This window comes from Cottoperca gobio, chromosome 6, assembly GCF_900634415.1.
Source record: "Cottoperca gobio chromosome 6, fCotGob3.1, whole genome shotgun sequence".
In the NCBI taxonomy this organism is placed as follows: Eukaryota; Metazoa; Chordata; class Actinopteri; order Perciformes; family Bovichtidae; genus Cottoperca; species Cottoperca gobio.
This window is the reverse complement of record NC_041360.1, coordinates 17,716,450-17,733,667: the sequence shown is the minus strand read 5'-3', so window position 1 is coordinate 17,733,667 and position 17,218 is coordinate 17,716,450. Positions and strand designations below refer to the sequence as shown.

The 17,218-nt window shown below is 41.1% G+C and overlaps 3 protein-coding genes across 3 annotated transcripts; 1 reads left to right on the top strand and 2 right to left on the bottom strand.

Moving 5' to 3' along the window:
- The first annotated feature begins 20 nt into the window (after window positions 1-20).
- On the top strand, window positions 21-6,458 carry ighmbp2 (immunoglobulin mu DNA binding protein 2). Its single transcript, XM_029433520.1, has 16 exons — window positions 21-208; window positions 1,204-1,286; window positions 1,505-1,674; window positions 1,769-1,964; window positions 2,054-2,151; window positions 2,333-2,493; window positions 2,634-2,834; window positions 2,919-3,066; window positions 3,157-3,331; window positions 3,616-3,798; window positions 3,898-4,016; window positions 4,105-4,199; window positions 4,642-4,765; window positions 4,860-5,714; window positions 5,818-6,017; window positions 6,214-6,458. Exons 2-16 carry the CDS (start codon window positions 1,210-1,212, stop codon window positions 6,409-6,411), a joined length of 3,000 nt encoding a protein of 999 aa, XP_029289380.1. The 5' UTR covers window positions 21-208; window positions 1,204-1,209; the 3' UTR covers window positions 6,412-6,458.
- LOC115009511 (zinc-binding protein A33-like) lies at window positions 6,027-9,635 on the bottom strand. Its single transcript, XM_029433521.1, has 6 exons — window positions 9,246-9,635; window positions 8,822-8,917; window positions 8,462-8,692; window positions 7,315-7,337; window positions 7,115-7,233; window positions 6,027-7,034 (listed from the first exon to the last, which is right to left on the bottom strand). Exons 1-6 carry the CDS (start codon window positions 9,633-9,635, stop codon window positions 6,484-6,486), a joined length of 1,410 nt encoding a protein of 469 aa, XP_029289381.1. The 3' UTR covers window positions 6,027-6,483.
- A 2,133-nt stretch (window positions 9,636-11,768) lies between these two features.
- Window positions 11,769-16,888, bottom strand: rapsn (receptor-associated protein of the synapse, 43kD). The gene is given in 9 exon segments (XM_029434167.1): window positions 11,769-12,343; window positions 12,577-12,776; window positions 13,075-13,128; window positions 13,236-13,358; window positions 13,497-13,595; window positions 14,402-14,560; window positions 15,296-15,481; window positions 15,483-15,635; window positions 16,219-16,888. Coding segments are annotated over 9 exon segments (1,272 nt in total). The 5' UTR covers window positions 16,444-16,888; the 3' UTR covers window positions 11,769-12,270.
- Window positions 16,889-17,218: the final 330 nt, after the last annotated feature.

Below are 17,218 nucleotides of genomic sequence, written 5' to 3'. Positions count from 1 at the left end.
AAATAAAAATGTGTGCGCGCGAAGTCATCCGAACCGATAGGTGTCAGTGTAGCTAGCAGGCTAACAAGCTAGCGCATCTAAAGAAGACAAACAAACACACCGGTGTAATAAGGATATTCGCAAGTTGTCCCTCACGAATAACATTATTGTTTCTGTCCACGTATCGTCTGTTGCTGTCTATTCAGATTACTAACATCATCGTTAATAGGTGAGTGTCATCATGTGTTGCTAACTGTAGCTAAAGTAAATTGTTTGAGTGCAGTGTGGTGCGCAAGCTAACATGAAGCTTTTATCATTTAAACTACTAACTAAGATGTACCTCGTGTATTATCTTTAATGGTAATTACAGTCGAATGAAATGATAATTCATGAGAGGCAAAACCCTAGGCCTGTAATTTATGTTACAAGATGTATGTGAGACTCAATGGTGGAAGAAGTATTCAGGCTTTTTACTAAAGTAAAAGTACCAATACCACAATGACCTATGGTTTTTACTGGTGTCGTTGTTAATGTTTTTTATTGTGATCATTATTGTGTTTTGTTTGTTTTTCTTTACCATTGCTTTGGCATGTTAATGTTTATTTTCATCTGATCTTGTTTTGTTAAGCTCTTTAGCCTGAAATGTGCCATACAAATGAAGTTGTTGTTATTATTATTATTCATAATATAAAATACCCCACTACAATTAAATGTCACATCAGCACATCTTACCCAAAGCATCTAAAGTAATATAACTCAATGTAATTGTTTTGTTATTGGGTTATGATTGCTGCATTACTGTGTGTATGCACAAGTTTATGCTTTAGCTACATGGTCGAAGTACAGCACATTTTACTACTATAATAATTTAACTACAACTTAAAATCACTCCATTTCTTCTACATATAAATAAAGTACATTTAAAAAGTACATTTGCCTCTGAAATATAGTGAGTGTGAAAGTTTAAATGGGACCATAACAGTAGCGTAAACTGGATATATGCCAAATAAAGTAGAAGTATCTCACAACTGTATTTAAGTCAAGTACTTAAATACCTTTTATATAGTTACATTCCAACACTGGTGAGAGTCACCCTCGTTATGGGAGAATTAACATATCCATAAATTACAACAACAGGTTTGTCTGTTGTCTGTAGCTTATGTAGTACTGACATGTTGGTTTGGGTCTGTGCTGTAAAACTGATCGTCTTTTGGGTCTTTTTAGTGAGTGATGGCGGTTGAACAATTTGTATCAAAGACACTCGAGCTTCTACTGGAGGAGAGGGAGGCTGAAATAGAGGAGACCAGGTATGTACAATAACATCTAGACTGTGATACTTTACTAAATAAACGGATCATTCAGCAACTTTGCTCTGAAATTCCATGAAGTGGACTTGGAATAGACCCAGCTGGTATGGGTCTCCAAAAACACGGGATCCTTCACTCCCCATAATGGTAGCAGCCTCCCTGCCTTATCTTATTGTTGATAGCTGTCACTATAAAGTGTCTTGTTTTGTGCCCTTAAGGATATGGCAGGAGAACATCTCTCTCAAGGATCTTCAAAATAAAGGCGTTTGCCTGCTGAAATTGCAGATAGGCAGTCAGTCCACAGGCCTGTACGGTCGCACGGTCGTCGTCCTCGAGCCAAGAAAGTATCTTGGTTTGCCATCTCTGCCAAGCAACAGCTTTGGACCTGGTGAGATGGAAGAATAAAACTTCTGATCTGAGGGTTTCTTTGTGACTGTAGTTTGTTGTTTTGCTTAATTGGACGTGCATGTCTTTTGTTACAGGGGACATAGTCGGCCTTTATGACACTGGTGGATGCACCGCAGCCTCACAGATCGGCACAGGAATAGTGACGAGGGTCAGCCAAACTTCTATAAGTGTGGCCTTTGACGATTCAAAGGATGGCCAAAGCTTTGAAACGGGTGGTCTTCACAACCTCTTAAAGTTGGCAAATGACGTCACCTACAAACGAATGAAAAAGTGAGTGACGTCTGTAATGTAAGACAGATACAAGTGAGGTATGAAACCTTGAAACAACTTATTGGTATCTGTGTGTTTTGTGCTTGCAGTGCCTTGAATACATTAAATGGATACGGCAATGGACCAGCTGCCAATCTGATAAATGTTCTGTTTGGAGACTCAACACCGTCTTCTCATTCACAGCCAAGTAAGTCAATGCATTACAAAGCAGATACTATCAGAAGTAAGTTGCTCTATGACATTGGGCTTGTTGGTAACTTTCACACAAATCCACATCATATTCTAAACACTGATTTTAAAACCTTGCAAATCAGTATGAGTCATACAATACATGGACTAATTCTGGGTGTCCTATTATGTTTCATTAGATGTTAAGTTCTTTAACTCGAACTTGGATGATTCCCAGAGAGAAGCGGTGTCCTTTACTTTGTCTCAGAGAGAACTGGCTGTGATTCATGGACCACCAGGCACTGGAAAAACCACCACAGTGGTGGAGATCATCCTGCAAGCAGTCAAACAAGGCCAAAAGGTGCAGGAAGTTTATTTGTATTAGTGCATATGTGAATAGTTTTTCTCCTACTGATTAATTCGGCAACATATACCGTTGTCTGTCATTGTCATTCGTTGATGAAGTTGTCATTTTCCTGTTTTGATTATGTGTTTGTGCAGGTCTTGTGCTGTGCGCCCTCTAATGTGGCCGTGGATAATTTAGTGGAGAGGTTAGCCCGGTGTAAGGCAAAGGTCCTGAGGCTGGGTCACCCTGCCAGACTGCTGGAGTCCATACAGAAACATTCACTAGATGCCATCCTCGCTCAAAGTGACGACGCAAACATCATTGCAGACATTCGTAAAGACATGGATAAAGCCTTTGTAAGTATTTAAGCGTGTGGTCTTCCTAGTAGCATGAGTGCCATTTGGAATGATTTGTAATATATATGTTTTGTTTTTTCCAAGGTGGGAATAAAGAAGATGCGTGAAAAAGGAGAGCGGGTGAATTACAAAAGGGAAATAGGGGAGCTAAGAAAAGAGCTGAAAACCAGGGAATCAGCAGCCATCGCCCAGATCCTAAAAAGTGCTGATGTTGTGTTATCAACCAACACAGGTCAGTGAAGGCCTCGAGTGGTGAAATATGTATTTCAGTCGTTGCAGTGATGACGAAAGGCAATCAGAGAGCACTTGTTTGTGTCTGCAGGTGCTTGTGGCACTGGCCCTCTGAAGTACCTGCCAGCAGAGCATTTTGATTGGGTGGTGATAGACGAGTGTGCTCAGGCCCTGGAGAGCAGCTGCTGGATCGCCCTGCTCAGAGCACGCAAGTGCATCCTGGCTGGAGACTACAAGCAGTTACCCCCTACTATCAAATCACAAAAGTAAATAAACAGGCTTTCCTATTTTTATGCATTCATAGATAATAACATAATAAGATTATATTATTTTACGGTTATTATGTTAATAACATTCAAGATTTTCTATATTTGACCCCTTGAAGCCCCCAAACACATATATCAAGTATCTTCTATGAAATAACGGAAAATGTAATAACTTATAAATTGTGTGTTGTCTTCAGGACCCCATCGGTCATAGTAAGAAGGTGACAGAGAAATGTAATGTTTTATAGTTTCATGCACATACTTCTCTTTTTGTTCCTCCACAGGGCTGCATCAAAAGGCTTGTCCCTCAGTCTCATGGAGAGACTCATCCAGATGTATGGGGACTCAGTGGTCCGGATGCTAACAGTTCAGTACCGCATGAACAGTGCCATCATGGAGTGGGCCTCCAAAGAGATGTACCAGGGACGACTAACGGCTCACAGCTCCGTAGAGAGACACTTGTTAAAGTGAGTGTGAGCTTGATGATGGAAAGTGTCGCATCTTTTTGTATTTCAGTCAATGAAAACTCAATAAAGTGTTAATAAATGATGTCTTTGATGCTAAAGAGATCTGCCAGGAGTCGCCTGTGTTGAAGAGACCAGCACGCCGCTTCTTCTCATCGACACTGCAGGCTGCGGTCTGAGCGAGATGGAGGTCACAGATGAGCAGTCCAAAGGAAATCAAGGTTAGTCATTTTTATTGTTAAAAGAAACCCAACGTATATTACAGTTAGTGTGTTGTGGGATCTAACGGTGAGTTCACTTTATCCTCAGGTGAGGTCGACATTGTTGAACTGCACATAAAGGCCTTGACTGAAGCTGGCGTTAAGGCTAAAGACATCGCTGTTATTGCTCCGTACAATCTACAAGTAAGTCTTGAGGAACTGCTGTGAAATATATCTTTAACTGCTACTACTGTACTGTGTCACAGCAATAATTGATTAACCTTATTATCCAGTTTTTCCTTTAATAAAATATCTGCACTTTTACAGTAATGAAATCCCCAAAACTAGAAATCTAAAGAGATTTAAGTTGTGTCTCAACATTAAGGCTGAAACTTACGATAACTTTCTTTATCGATTAATCTGCCGATTTATTTTTTACATCTTTTTTCCAACGTGATGTTTTTAAATTAAAGTTTAATTTGATTAAAACAAACAAACAGAAAAGCAGGAAATTATTTTCTACATGAAAAATGACTTTAACGACTTAGTTAGAATACTTTTCTGTCGACTAACAATCGAGAAGTTGACTAATCGTTAATCGACTCTACTCACAATAACTCCTGATGTGGTTTTCTTCTCTGTAAAGGTCGATCTTCTGCGTCAGAAACTCTCTGCGAGGCATCCGGAGCTGGAGATAAAGTCAGTGGATGGATTTCAGGGCCGAGAGAAAGAGGCTGTGGTGTTGTCGTTAGTCCGATCCAACAGAAAGGGTCATTTATTTTTGCTTTATTTAAGTTGTGTTTCCACAACACCATGAATGTTGGCAGCATCAATTTATTTATTTGTTCATTCTTTTAATTTTAGGGGAAGTTGGATTTCTGACGGAGGACCGAAGGATTAATGTTGCTGTAACACGTGCGAGACGTCACATCGCTGTTGTGTGCGACACCCAGACTGTCCAGAGTCACGCTTTCCTGAAGTCCCTGATCAATCACATGACTGAGTTTGGCGAGGTCAGAACAGCATTTGAGTACATCCAAGACATCGTGCCACAAAACTACACCCGTGACTCCAAAGACACCAAGGCTAATGCGTCTTCCGGCAGCTCCACGTCCACCAAACAGAAGGTTAAAGATCAGCCTCCCAGCAGGGCGAAGCCACAACAAAATAAGTCCACTGGTAGCAGCAGTAATGAAAATACTGCTGGTACAGAGAAGCACACAAAGTCCTGCATTACATCACTGATGGAGGAAGAGCAGAAGAAGAACAGATGTGCTGAGATCAGAGCGCAGGTGGAGAGCTTTCTAAAGGACTCAAATCAGAGTGAACTACAATTCCCATCATCGTTTAACTCTCATGACCGCCTGCTGGTCCACCAGATCGCTGAGGAGCTGGGCCTCGTGCATGAGAGTAAAGGCGAGGGGAAAGACAGGTGCATCACTGTCGCCAGGCCCCTGGTGTCAACGCCGGCTGAGGAGCCAACACATGAAGAAGAAGCAGAAGAAGAAGAAGAAGATGAAGAAGCACAGGAAGAAGAAAAAGTCCCAAATCCCCAAAGAGAGCCGCCCAGTCAACCTCCGTTAGACATGAAGAGTTTACATTTGGAGCGAATGAAGAGGGAGCAGCAGAAGAGGGAAGAAAATGCTCAACTAAAGAAGCAACAGAACATCCTCCCACCAGCTCTAGCCCAGTCATCAAAGAAGCCCAAGTCTGCTAAAGGTTTGTAGCAGAGACATCGATGCAGCTCTGCTTTGAACTGTTTATTTTAACCCGTCTGTTCGGATGTGTTTGCAACTATTAACTCTTACCAATTCTCTCCCAGGAAAGAACAAAATGAAGACGGGCGCCTGCGGCATCGCAGCTGCCGCCGCTCCAGATGATGACTTCGACACACTTATCAAGGCTGTCATAAAGGCTGAAAGTGTGTGCAGTTTTGTCAAGTGTAAAGCTTCTGTGCTGATGCTCGGACAGCTCTGCCTGTTCTGCAACAGGCAGTATTGTCTCGGTCATCATATACCAGAGGTACGACAGGGACAGAACCCAGACAAAGAGTAGTTGTTTAGTTTTTTATTAGGCTGTGTAGCTTTATTGAAAATGCTTGGATGACGCCAGTCTCTGTATTGATATTACACCATAAGTGACAAATGTGACGCATTCGCTAAAATGTGAAGGAATTGTGGTTTTCTGACCCGATTGTCATGTTTTGCACCCTTTTTAGGTTCACGGCTGTGGAGACAAAGCCAAGTCTCATGCTCGGATGAGAATAAGCAAAGAAGGCGTTCTTTACGCCGGGAGTGGGAAGAAAGACAAATCCATGGACCCCAATAAGAAAGCCTATCTGCACAGGAAACTGGACTCTAAACTGAAAGATATGTCTTCACAGAGGAAACCCAAACAGAAAGAGGAGGACAGTTAATGATACTGCATGTTGTTCCCCACACTCAATAAAGGTCTTCAACTCTAGCGCCTTGTGTCTAAGTATGTGAGTCTACTTTACATACACCGTTACTGTCTGAGGACAGATTGTCAGTGGGCTGGAGCTTTTCTCCTTTTCACACAATCCAGGGGAGAAGTAGGGGAAAATCTTCTCTGTGAATCTGTCTTTGAATGAGTGTATTGTTGTCAAATCAGCAGCGTTGATGAAAACGACCTTTCCTTTGTCATAGTCCAGCTGCACAGTAATCTTCTCAGGCTTCTGCTTCAACACGAGCTTGGTGCGTGGTGAGGTCTGAGCCCAGAATGAGTCTCCATTGCTCAGGCCGATCACCCAGAAACCCTCGCTCGGGTTGAGGAAGACGGTACTCTTCCTCTTGATGGATTCTTGGGCCACTCCGATGTCCCAGTCTTTGCCCTGACCCACCTCCACGGTCCAGCTGTGCTTCCCGGACGTGAAGCCGGGCGCTCCCAGCACACACATGCGGCTGGTGCAGCGTTCAGGGTTGTCAGGTAGGAGCTGCTTGCTGCTGTACTGCACACAGGTCAACGCTTCAGAGAACTTTAAGTTGGACTGGGCCGTGTTTGGATCCAGAGTAATCGGAACTGAAAGTATAAACAACATTCAGCACAGAGAAAGAAATTTACAGTAAACTTCACCTTTAAGCCATTTTCTGTTCACCCACCACATGCCACGATGTTTTCCATCTTCTTCCAAATAACAAACCGAAGTGATCCCAGATGCTTTGCAGAGTTGATCAGGATATCTCTGATGCACTCTGGATCTTGAATGTTGCATTTGACCCTGAAACATGTTGAAATAATTACAACATTGACTTATGGAGACAGTTGGAGCTCATTTTGGCAGAGAGTGAGTTATGCATACCTTTTCTTTGTCTGCTTGTAGCCCTTTAAAGAAAGAAAGTACATCTCATCAACAAAATGTTGTGTAGTTATATGCACATCACATGTAGCTGCAACGCTTTTGCAAATCAGCATTAATAAAAAGATTAACGCCTGAACATCATCTCCAAAAACACTAAACTGTTCACTATGTTTTTATTCTGTACTTTTTAAATCGCTTGTAGCTTTGAAATGTTTCTCAGCCTGCGCGTGTTGGACGGTTAACCAAACCTTGTCAGAGTCCATCAGCCCGTTGTGCATATATTAGGGTGTGGAGATCTTTTGTTTTGTTTTTATTAACATTTTGACCTAAAGAAGAGCAGACTGGGATTGAAATGTTGTCCATTTAAATACATTTGTGATTTGGAGTCAGTGTCCGGATGTTACTTTTATCATCCAATGCAGGGGGTCTTCAACGGGCCAAGGACCCCTGAGCTGTAAGCGAGGCGGCGCAGGGACCTCCGAAAATTAAGTAGCATATTAAACGTGTCCTACAATAACATGCATGAACAAACCTTTTTATGGTGCATGCATTACTAAGCTATTAAAATAATAACACGTGGCCGCAGGGACCCCAGAGTAATTTAGCACGTTAGCTAGCCGCTGGTTGCACGAGGGTTCACAGGTATATAATTAAATGGGTTTTTCTTTGCTGAATTCATTTTACTGTATTGTGTATCATCAGACATTTTGAAAACAACTTTCAAAACATTTGGCGGCCCCCTGCAATAACTCTGAGGACCCCCCTAGGGGTCCCAGGACCCCCTGTTGAAGACCCTTTTTTGAAGTGGGGCTTAAAGAAGAACTTATCCATAGTCAGTAAATTATGTAGAGTAGATGGTGGTCGGCACGACCCCAGTTTTTAAAAGCAAACAGGACTTACGACACGGAAGCAAAGCAATGCAGTGGACGGGGGCAGCAGCAAAACATATTGTAGCCACCTATACAGAAGGCCCTCCAAGATGAACTATAGCAGTTTAAGTGTATGCTATATTTAGAATATTTTCACTGGGTTTGCAGACCGCCATCTACTGTAGGTAGCACACTGACTATGGATAAGTACATACAAGCCCACAAACATTCAAACTATCCCTTTAAATTGTTGTGTAAAACAAAGGCGATAAATGTACCTGTAGAAATGTTAAGTCCTTCACTCTGAGGGCGGCCTCCACATCACCGATAGTGGAATAGAGGGTTTTGATCTGGTCCTGGATGTTTTCCAGCTTCTCACACATCACCTGAGTCTTGATTTGCTCTTCCTGTTTGAGCACCTTCAGTCGACTGATTTCTTCCTCTCTAAGGAAAAGGTGCAGCTTCTCAAACTCCTCCTTTATCTCTTCCTCACATTGGTAAGCTTGGCTCTGTAACGTTGAGGGTGCTGGTTACTTTTATGTTTGTGTGCCGTGCAGGGTGGAATTGAACGAGTGACACTAAAGATTCAGAATTAAAATGTCCAACAGTTTACACAACTCAAAACAAATAACTTTCACCTGGATATAGTTTTTGGTTTCCTCCCAGTGCACCTTGGTCTTCATCAATAGTCTGAGCTTTTTCCTCAAGGACTCCAGCTTGTCTGAAATTTCGTTCTGAAATATTCAAAAGAAGAATCGCTAAGAGTTCAAATCTGGATCTGAAACAATGAATCTATTAGTTGGTAGACATTAAAAAAATCTCTTTGAGTTTTGGAAATGCTTTTCATAGACTAAATGATAAATCAATGAATTGAGAAAACAATGAATCGATTATGAAAGTGTTAGGGTTAGGGTTAGGCCCCATTAAATCCTCTTCTACACCACAAACCACAGCAACAACAACTCTTTACTCTTACTGATAACTTACTGTATGTGTCTTGTGTTGGAGTGTATGTGCAGGAAATCTCCTTGTTATTTTTTCCTGTTTCTATTTTTACTCTACCTTTTTCAGTTGGGCCGCTTCCTCCACTGGGGAGCTCTCGTGAACATTATGCTTTTTTGACGTTTGGCAGACAAGGCAGATGGGCTCTAGGTCATTGTGACAAAATATCTTCAGCTTCTCGTTGTGGAGTAGACAAACTTCTTGATTGCTGCTGGTCTGCAGCACTTGATATTCGTCCGCAGCTATCTTTAGTGCCAAATTGATAGCAGGCCTCCCAAGGACAGACACGTCGCGACACACAGGACATTCTCGACATCCTTTGAATTCCCAGAATTTCTGTAAACAAACTCTGCAAATATTGTGGCCACATTTTAGGAGAACAGGAAGGTAATAAATCTCAGAGCATTGAGGACAAAGTAAGTCCCCTTCAGTGAATGAAATCGCTGCCATCAGCCGGAGATTTCTTCTGTAAAGTGAGATTACAGGAAACTTCCTTCATGCTTGTCGTGACAAGAGGCGGAACACTTGGATACAACTTCTGTAAATGTTGGCAAACTAGTACGACTGGTTACATACGCTGTTGTAGCAGACTGATTTTTACTTTCAGCTTGTGAAACAAACAAAAATGTTTATATATGTATGTATATATATATATATATATATATATATATATATATATATATATATATATATATATATATATATATATATATAGTTCTTATGGGCATATGTATTTATTCTTATTATATGTTTAATTCTGCTTCTAATGGTAAAAGAAAAAAGGAAGCTGACGATAACATCTCAATTCACAAAGATGTTGAGACAGAACCAGTGCATTTAATACCATAGATCTTCAGAAAAGAAATTAACACGTAAAAAAAGAAAAGAAAATCCATCACAAAATAATTAAGGTTGACAAAACATGTAGAGATTGGGAAGATCTTGTTTTGACAATAACTACTGATTGATTATAAACTTGAAAAGTCTGATATATATATAGAGAGAGTGTAAGAAATGATATAAATAGTCAATATAAGCACCAAGATAGAAAAGTCTTTCACTTTCTGTGCACTTTATTTTCCATAATGACATGTTTCCATATTTGACACAGTAACATGGCTTGACTTGATGCATAAATATATTAACAATGCATTTCTTGTCAGACTCTAAATCAGTTAGACCATGGTTATATCAACATGTCTAGAAAAACATAACAATTCTACATGTATTTAAATGTTATTACTGCATTAAACCTCTGAGGAGGGTAAAGCTTAGAGGCAAAAACAGAGGTAGTTTAAACCGATAAAGATGAGAATCTAATTTATACCCCATAACCAAGAACAAAAAGTGTACGTGTTCTTTACAAGCTTTACGTTGATTGTGCTAAATGTAAACAGATAGTAAATACACATTATTTTGGATGCAGGGACCTCAAACCAGAACCAGGTGTTCAGAAGTGAGGTCAAGTGGTGATGTGTGAGAAACATAAGTGCTTGTGCAGTAAAGGTAAATGTGTTGGTCTCTCTGTCAACCTACTCGCATGTTGTGTATAGAGAGAGAAAACTAAACACTTAATGTGTTAAAGCTACAGTAATGTGTGTATTCCTCAATTCATTTGTATCAAAATAAGTTTGTCACCTCTTTGCTTTAATTATGAAGGTTTCAAAAACTAATTAGTATTTGTCAAATGATTTATCCTTTTGTTTTTACCAAACAATTGAACTTATCTGTGTCTCACAACATTTAGAAGAACGAGTTAAAGCTTTTGAGGAAAACATCTGTATATGAAAAACCTTATTTCAACCACGATTGATTGGCTTTTTTTTTTTTTTTTTGTAAATTACAATATGTCTAAAATATATTGAAGAAATATATAAAGAATATGAATGATACAAACCACTGAATATTAAGAAATACTATAATAAACCATTTCCGAAATAAGTAAATACAGTTACATGGATTCATAATTTCATGTGATTCTTTGTTGCTTGGCATTGTAAATAAAACATGCAACATTAATTGACGTAGATAACTTTTTTGGCTTTCTCCCTCAAAACCACTTCAAAATGACAATGCCTCTGCAAGTGAGTAATCTCAATGTGACTATTGACATTTAAACAATTAATATGTACACATAACAAATATGAAAACACTACATTAAAACATACAGCATGTATCTCCTCTAAATTGGTATCTGAAAAGGGTGTGATTGGTCAAAGAAGATCCTTTCCCAATAGGTTTCCTTCTCAACAATATCTGTCCTTAAATTGCAACAATATTATGTTGATGTCAGACTTAAGAGCAAAACACGGACAGAAAAGGAATTTCTATGAACACAATGTGTGTTGATCCGGCTCCTTAATCTCGGTGAATAAGGGGGAAAGAAACAGCTGCATGAACCTGTTCTGTAAAGACTTACTAGTTTTTGAATGGTTAAGAGATTTCCGCTCGTTTTTAGGTTTTACAAAACACCTCAAATAAATCAAACTTTAAAACAAATTTACATGAGAATAGTATGTACATGAATACAATAATAAATATACCATGTATGAAATTAGTTAAATACAGAAATGGCTCTGTGTTCTGATAAAAAAAAAAAAAAAGGAAGAAGAAAGTTAATTAAAGAAAAAGTGGATGTTTTGTAAAAGGTAAAATCAGAGTTTGAATAACAAACCCCGCGACTAAGATCACTTACAATGCAAATACGAGTTATAAATGCTCTTTGGACGGTCCATAATCCTTTAGATTTAAATTCTGCAAACAAAAAAGGCCAGTCGTCAGAGACAATGTAGGTTCTTTCTTCTTCAGCTTATAACGAAATGTAACACTGTCAGTCACGCCCCTCAGTCAGCTGCAACCCACAGACTGATGTCTGTTAAATAGATGGATGCCTTGAATGTGTCCTCAGTGCCGCACTCTGCGACACTCTGGGTTCAGTTCAGCAACCTCTTCACAGAGCAGTGAATTATTACTCCTCGAACATCTTCAGCACATCCCGAGGCTGCCTGCTTCTCTCAGATCAGTCAGGAGCCTGCGAGGCTTCACGCTGTGTCTGCAGATCCAACGCACAAACACAGTCTCACAATCACACAAATCCAGGCTTCATGGAGGACTTGAAACACTTGGGACAACCCTTCGTCCCGTTTGACTGCAGACACCTGAAAGAATAAAACAGCCGAGTGTCAGCAGCTTTATCAGTCGGCCTGTAAACGTGTTAGAATAAAGAAATACACATATTAAAGTACGTTGAATCAAGTCTGTATCACCCTGGATACTTCTTTTAGGGGCAAGTTCTATGTTAGAACATTAAAATGAAGAAAACGCACTCAACAAATAGTTTTCTCTCTGAAACGTATGTGTACAAAATAATAAATTAGTAAAGAACACCCACTTGAGATGGAAAATGTGGGAACAGGGTAATGCCTGCAGTTTTTGGTCCCTGTCCCCGATGGACTCTCCACACATGCCGCAGTAGAGCTCCAGCTCCTCGACACACTGCAGGAACTTCACCACCTGCTCTCTGAGCTCCTCCTGCTGCCCCCGGCTTCGATGAATCCCTTCACTCAGGCAGTGCACCTTCAGCGCGCACAGCTTCAGATACAAATCAGAAAAAGACCGTCAATGTGACATGTAGACTGTCATACAAGCGTGGATGTGTAGGGCTGCAACTAAAGGTTACTAAAGGTTACTAAAGGTTACGTCTATAACATTTTGAAAAACAGTGAAGAATTGTTTTGTCCAACCAATAGTAAAAAACCACAAAGATAATCAGTTTGTGTGACAAAGAAATCTTAGTGCAATTGTTTGCCATTTTTGCTTTAAAAATGTTAATATTGCCAAAACACCTAATAGTTGCAGCTCTACTCGTGTCCTGTGTAACATCAGTTACCTTGTTTCCCATCCCATCTGCCAATTCCTGTGCTCGCTGCAAAGAATCAAGAGCCTGCAAAAGAAAAACCAGTGAGGCAGGTACTTTTTATGAGAAGCAATTAAATAATTATGTCATTAAGACTGTGACATTTGAAGAGAGATTTATTTAATAACAGATACCTTGTCAAATTCTTTCTGCAGAAGCCAACACTTTGCAACTCCCAGGTAGACCTGTGACTGTCCGAGACGGTTTCCAATCTCAGTCATGATACCCAGAGCAGACTCGTAGCGAGGGAATGCTTTCTAGATGGATGTAAAGAATCACCAAGATGAAGATCACCACATAGATGCCGGAGCAATATCACAATTAGAGAAACTAAAATACTCGAGTTAAAATCTTATCATTAACCAAACAAGTCTGCACAAATGGTGGCACCTTACATCAGCGTCACGTCTGCAGCGGTGTATGTCTGCAAAGTTCAGTAAGCACAGAGCCTGCAGAGGACGGTCACCGTGCTGCAGAGCAATCTTCATAGATTCCTGTTGAAGTGCAAAACAGACGTTTTAGAGGAGAGAAGAATTTGAGCCTGTCGTACCGAAGATCTGTCAGGTTTATTATCAGCGGATACATTTCAAATAAATGGCCGTATTAAACTATACAGTTCCATAATGTATAATGTGCGTCTGATTATGGATGAAAATGTGTCCTGTGGTACATCTAACGAAGAGACACACATTCTGTAGATAAGAGCATTCAGTTGTTTATGATGACGTCTGTATTTTAATAAACTACTTTTACAAATAGCATGCAGTTATTTCATTTCGCAGTTTCAGTATATTTTCAAATAAATCCGACAGACTTGAACGTGAGACGTTGTTTTTTCACCTGTCGGACTCCTCTTGTACTCTGGCATTCTAAGTATGACAACATGTGTAAATTGTTTGTCTAAATATGTTTGGCAAATGTAATAAATCTGAAATGCATCCTGCTGTCTTGTTACTTTACTTTTGCACTCCAAGGCAATGACATCAAGTTATTTTTCACCCTCGGTACATAATTAGAACAGAGTGAAGACTAAAGCCACCCTGTTCATTAACACTTCAAACCAGCGCCTCTTTGGGCATATATTTGTCGAGGTCTGGTACAACAGAACAACTGGCGCTTGCACCTGTCAGCAGCATCTACTGTATCTGCTGCTCCGACATCAAAACAGCCAAAGACATCGGGGGACAGCGACTTTGTGAGGAAACAAAAACTGCAGCATTCTCTACAAGTTATGCAAGTTTGTCTTTGTGGAGTCCCGTCTCTGAGAACAGTTATCGTGTGTTGGACAGTAAAACAATACCTCACAGCACTCCATGGCGTCTGGCAGGCGATCCAGTTTCCTGTAGGCGACAGACATGTGGTACTGGCTCATGGCTCGATACTTGAGGCTCCAACTCTTGCCGTAGTCATTGACGAGCTCAGCTGCTTTGCAGGGGAAGAACAGGGCTTTCTCATAGTCCTGTTGGCAGAGGTTATTGATGAGTAAGGCCTCTGATGTCCAAACAGTACTCACAAATGGCGGTCTTGTCTTAGTCCAACATCTTATTTAGTTACTACTGACATGGACCTTTTGGTTGCCATTTCCCTTCCTATGAAACTTAAACTTTTGGCAGTATTCAAACGCAGAACCTTTGAGAAAGTGAGTATTTTTTATATACGTCTACAGTGTTATTGTTTCATAAAATTACGTGACATGTGTGCATTCTTCAAACGCCACTTCATCAACAATCCCATTGAAACCAATCCTCCCTAGGAAGCCCAGGGATTACTCTTACAAATCTCTGATGTCAAGGGTACTACATAAGCCCCCGCCAGCCAGCCTACTCACTCCGCCCTTGTTTCACAATGCCCAGTACCACATGAGCTAACCATTAACGCTCTGCGGTGTTATCATACTCCGCAAATACGTTGGCAACATCAGTATTGATTGCGCAATCACGTCACATGTGCAATCCAATAAATGTTTACTAAAATAAATACCGTAGAATTATCAAAGTATTTTGATTTTACAGAAACTTAAAGGTTCTTATTCAGACTTGTCTGTCATGCAATAATTGTTTTTGTTAAGACATTTAGTCAAAAGGCAATGCTGAGCAAAGACTATGATGTAGTATTTACAGTGCAGCACACATTCAAATAATACAAATCTGCCTTTTACATTAGTCAAATCAACTAAATAAAATAAAAAAAGTACCTTGAGGTGGACGTAGATGTTTCCCAGACTGCAGCAGACTCTGCATTCCAGCATCTTGTCGTCGTTGTTGTGTGCGTAGCGCAGGGCCTTCTCGTAGCTCTCCAAAGCTTTCTGGAAGACACTGAGGCCCAGGAAGGCGTTGCCCATGCTAAGACATACCTGGCCGTTGAGCTGCAGGCTGACGGTAGGTACCCTGCATGTTTAAGCAGGTCTTACAGTAGGACACCGTTTTCTGGAAGTCGCATAGCTTCTCGTTGCTGCGCGCCAAGTTGAGGTAGCCCTCTGTCAGGTAGTCTGGGTCCTCCATTTCTCTGGCTGTATCGATTTGATCTAGGGCGTACTGCAAAGAGAGAGCGTGAGGCGATGGAAAACTTGCAGGCAGATACTGAATAAAAAGAGAAATGATACGATATATTTATTCAAAGATTTGAGGCCTCTACTTTATGAAGTCCTCATCTAAGAGAGTGGCTGCTGCTTGAGTAAAGATGGTTATGTCAACAAGACACCCCACACTGATACTCGGGTTGCAGGACACTTATTTACTCTGCATCGTGTGGAAGCCACACATTAACCCATGCTTCCCAAGATCACTGTAAATGGAAGCAAGACAGTGACCTTTGACCTCTTCTTGTTCAATAGTCACTGGGATGTTGTAGAAATGTTAAAATGCTACTACAGCATGGACTGTACCACCCCTGAGCAGACATGATGACATATAAAGTCGACTGGATATTCAGTAGCACACTCTCTCTCTCTCTCTCACTCTCTCTCTCACACACACACACACACACACACACACTCTGCTGGTTGCATAACACAAAATATGATCACACAGTAGTAAAAATGTAAGAAAAGACTGGGCACTGATTTTATATATTTGGTTATGTTATTGTATGTAGCATACTGTTCATTTGGAGACTTACCTTTAGCATATCTTTATATTTTCCCATTTCTGAGTGAGCTGTGATCAGGCACCCCAACACCCGAAACTTCCCTCCAGGATCTGAGGTCTTCTCCAGCACTTTTGTCCAGACATGAAGGGCTTTGTCTGTCTGATTGGACTGATACAACCTCAGGCCCTTCTCTATCTGCTGCTTGGTTTGGTCCTGGCCCATCTCTGGTGCAAGGCGCCTCATAAAAATATTCATTTGTTTAGGCCATGCAATTTCAGTGAGGCAGCAAGAAAGTAGATCCTTGCCATGCGAAGAACAACTCCAAAGAAGATCCCTTGAAGATGATCCTCCGAGAGGTCGCTGCCAGAAGGCCTACCAGATCCCGCTCTCTCAGCTCCGGCTGTGCTGAGATGGAGAGGAAACTGGATCCACCAAAGTAAAACGGCAACGCACCAAGACCATTATCACCAGTCGCTTTGTTGAGAGCTGGACGGCCAGAAAAATACCTTCCCCATTTAACCCTGCAACGATCCCCTCTCACCATCAAGTGTCCAAAAATTCTCCCTCAGATTTCCGCTTTAAAAATGCCAAAGAAACACGTTTACCGGGGGAGTGCTAGCAGTGATATCCCAGAATATCTACTCCCTCCACACCCCAGCAAAAGGAATTCTCAGCACCCCCGTGTCCAACCCCCCCTCCACCTTCCTCCTACTGCTGGCGCTACAGCAGATGGCCTTGTCACTCTAGACCATGTGTCCCTTCAGGAATTCTGTCCTGCCCTCAGCAGGCAGTCCCAAGGTCACTACAGCTCCTAGCGATCCACCTTCGCACTAAACCTCCCTCACTGACCAAACACTTGGACTACACATTTTTACATTACAACCCTCCAGAGCATTAAAAACACATCCACAAATTGATCTCACCAGACTCTCCCATGTGGGGCTGTGAACTGTGATATGGGGGCTATAAACGTCGTTATCGCGCGACATTAAGAGACTGCATGTCAGATGGTGCTCGTAGTGGCCGTCAG